Source organism: Ictalurus punctatus, chromosome 18, assembly GCF_001660625.3.
Source record: "Ictalurus punctatus breed USDA103 chromosome 18, Coco_2.0, whole genome shotgun sequence".
In the NCBI taxonomy this organism is placed as follows: domain Eukaryota; kingdom Metazoa; phylum Chordata; class Actinopteri; order Siluriformes; family Ictaluridae; genus Ictalurus; species Ictalurus punctatus.
The window spans coordinates 11,372,374-11,375,526 of NC_030433.2; the positions used below are offsets into that span (position 1 = coordinate 11,372,374).

Below are 3,153 nucleotides of genomic sequence, written 5' to 3' on the forward strand. Positions count from 1 at the left end.
GATAGATAGATGGATAGATAGATAGATAGATAGATAGATAGATAGATAGATAGACTTTTGCTTTTGTGTTTTTGTACTTTTTCTAATTACTTTTCATAACTTGTAATTTTTTTTGACTAATAGTTAAATGACTTTTATAAAAAGTCATTTAATAGTTTCATAGTTTTATGACTTTTATAAAACTATATAAGGGACAGGTATGGAACATGAATGATCAAAAATGTTTCTGAACACTTACGATTTTGAACAAGAGAACTAGGCTGTAATAACATGTACTATTTTACATGTAAAACATGTTGCATTACATTCAACTTGCATTCTAAAAACATTCACATATGAATGATGCAAATTGGGATGAAGGGCGGGTCTCGTTATCCATGACATTGTTAAATCTCCGGCTCTCAGACACTCGCTGAACAGAGCAGACACAGAGAGAGGTGTGAGTGCAGCGGGAAAGCAAGACCTTGTACTTGCAGGACAGTACTGGAGACGTTTGAAAAGTTGATAACGTTTGTCCAAAAAGTCGCTAGATTTGTCGCTAGGCGCTTTTTTTAAGCAAAACAAAAGTTTCTAAATGGTCTGAAGAATCGTTAAGTTGGCAACACTGGTCTGCACTGACAGCTAGATAAAAGGCCGGCTAAGCTCCGCCTCTCCCCAGCATAAAGAAAATGCAGAGGGAGAGGGAATGCGGGGTTTTTCATTTATGCACATTCTCTCCACCCCCACCCCAGGGCATGCCCGCCTGGTTGAAAACCACTGGTATATCTGATATAGATTTATTTGTACCAAAATCCATTCAAACAAATAGCAGGAATCATTTCATTTAAAGCATGAAAGCATGAATAATTTTTTGCCTAACCAGAAAGGCATTTTTTCTGGATGTTTTGTTGGACCTGTCAATCCCTCATACAGCTGCATTCGCAGCAAAACGCTAATCATTTGTGTCCAGCTATTCTTACATAAACACTGGAGACTTTACTGTGCATCCGTATTCAGTATTCAGTATTTTATAATGTTGAAATCTCAGCATCTTTATCTATATATGTAAACAGAGAATATATGTAAAAGCAAATGGAGTTCCTTACAGTATTTACACATCAACACACGCACGCACGCACGCATGCGCCGCGCACACACACACACACACACACACACACACACACTCACTCACTCTCTGCTGGGGCAACAGGTACAAGTGTGCACCAGTTGCCATTGGGATCAATAATAATCTACATTCAGGCTTTCACTTAGTGTGGCATATGATCTTTTTAAACGCTCTCCGAAAGTCTCGGTTAAAAATAGTGTAAATGATAGGGTTCACTGAGCTGTTGCAGTAGCCGATCCAGAAAAAGAGGTCAAACAGCGTGTCAGGGATGGTGCAGCTCTCCCTGCACACGGCATGAAGGCTGTACGTGAAGAAAAACGGAAACCAGCAGAGCACAAAGACACCCATAACCACAGCCAATACGAAAGTAAAGCGTTTCTCGCGCATCTGAGCCAGTTTGGCTTTGGACATAGAGCTCTGTCGGACACGATTCACCGGCTCATGCTCACACACTTCCGACGCACGTCCGTCCAGCTTAGCACGTGCGCACACGCACGCGACTTCCACTTTGCCACTTTTGGCCGAGCGCGCACTGGAGACGCAGCTCTCTTCCAGATCGATGGCGTCCAGCTCACCTTGGTTTTGCTCTTTAGAGCCGCACACACTCGGACTAGTCGCTTCGGACCTTCCTTTGCGAACAAAACCCGTCTCGGAGAGTGAAGGCTGGCGCGCCATGATGGCTTTGGCCACAAACACGGTGGCGGCCCTTTGTTTGGCCACTCTGTAGATCTTGCAATACACGGATACCATGATGAGGCCTGGTGCAAAGAAAGACACGGCGCATGACGCCAAGATGTACCACGTATCGTTGTTTAGCAGGCACTCGAGCTCGTCGTGCTTGGTCATGACAAGCGGTGGGAATGAGATCACGGCTGAGATGAGCCAAACGGCGGCTATCATGGTCTTGACGCGCCGCGGCGTGCGCTTCAGGTTGTAGCTCACGGCGCTCGTTACCGACCAGTAGCGGTCAAGGCTGATGGCGCACAGATGCACGATTGACGAGGTGCAAAAAAGCACGTCGAGCGCCAGGTAGAGCGCGCACCAAGTGCTGCCGAAGTACCAGTAGCCCATCACTTCGTTGGCTAGAGAGAACGGGATGACCAGCGTGGCCACCAGGATGTCCGCCGACGCCAGTGACACCAGGAAGAGGTTCTGAGGTGCGCGCAAAGCGCGGCTTGTGAACACGGCCACCACTACAAGCACGTTCCCTACGATGGTGACCAGAATGATGACGGTGACCACGAGGATGATGAAGGCGGCCGCGCAGCGCGAGTGTGGAGTTAGTATGGGCGCGCTCGTGCCGTTCGCGGAGGAGTTGAACACCGGAAAACTCGCGTCCGCTATATCCATTCTTGATACATTTGCTCGAAGTCACCCATTGCTTCCATCCAAGCCCGCGTGTTCCATTCAGTTTTATTCCATCTAAACATTGTGTCCACGGTCCACAGTTTGCGCCGAATTATGGAAGACGGAACTGTTTCTCTCGTCTGCGTCGTCGCTTGCGCGCTCTGTCCACCCATGCCCAGGCATTCTGACCCAGTAAAACCCAGTGCAAGTAATAATCCTGGATATACAAGATATTTTTCCAACTCTTAGCGCACCTTTTTAGGAGGGATGGAGGGGGGGTTCTGTAGCTGGCTGGAATGCTCCTTCTTTTCTTTTCGTGGACGTCGCTTATGTCTTGCGTTTCGCTTAAGGCGAATGTGGGAGTGTTGGAGCTGGCATGTCACTTCAGGTTATGCGCTTGTATGTGCAACGAGAGAGAGAGAGAGAGAGAGAGAGAGAGAATGGGCGGAAGCAAATAGATGGTGCAGGACTTGATTTCACACTTTGAACGCTTTTTGTAAAGAAAACCTCGAATAATCGACGCCAATTGCAATCACATAGTAGGCTATATACTACTGCACGAATGCACGAGCACATATTCTTCGCCACGTTATCCCATTCGCTATGGTAAATGCTATTACATGTTAATACACTATATCACCATGTCATAAGCTGAGCATTTGGAGATACGCACTTATGGATTTCCATTCAGTGCTGCGCTC

The 3,153-nt window shown here is 46.8% G+C and overlaps 1 protein-coding gene across 1 annotated transcript; it reads right to left on the minus strand.

The window, feature by feature from the left end:
• Positions 1-200: 200 nt before the first annotated feature.
• adra2db (adrenergic, alpha-2D-, receptor b) lies at positions 201-2,872 on the minus strand. Its single transcript, XM_017492084.3, has one exon. The coding sequence runs from the start codon at positions 2,453-2,455 to the stop codon at positions 1,244-1,246; it is 1,212 nt and encodes a 403-aa protein (XP_017347573.1). The 5' UTR covers positions 2,456-2,872; the 3' UTR covers positions 201-1,243.
• Between the last annotated feature and the right edge of the window lie 281 nt (positions 2,873-3,153).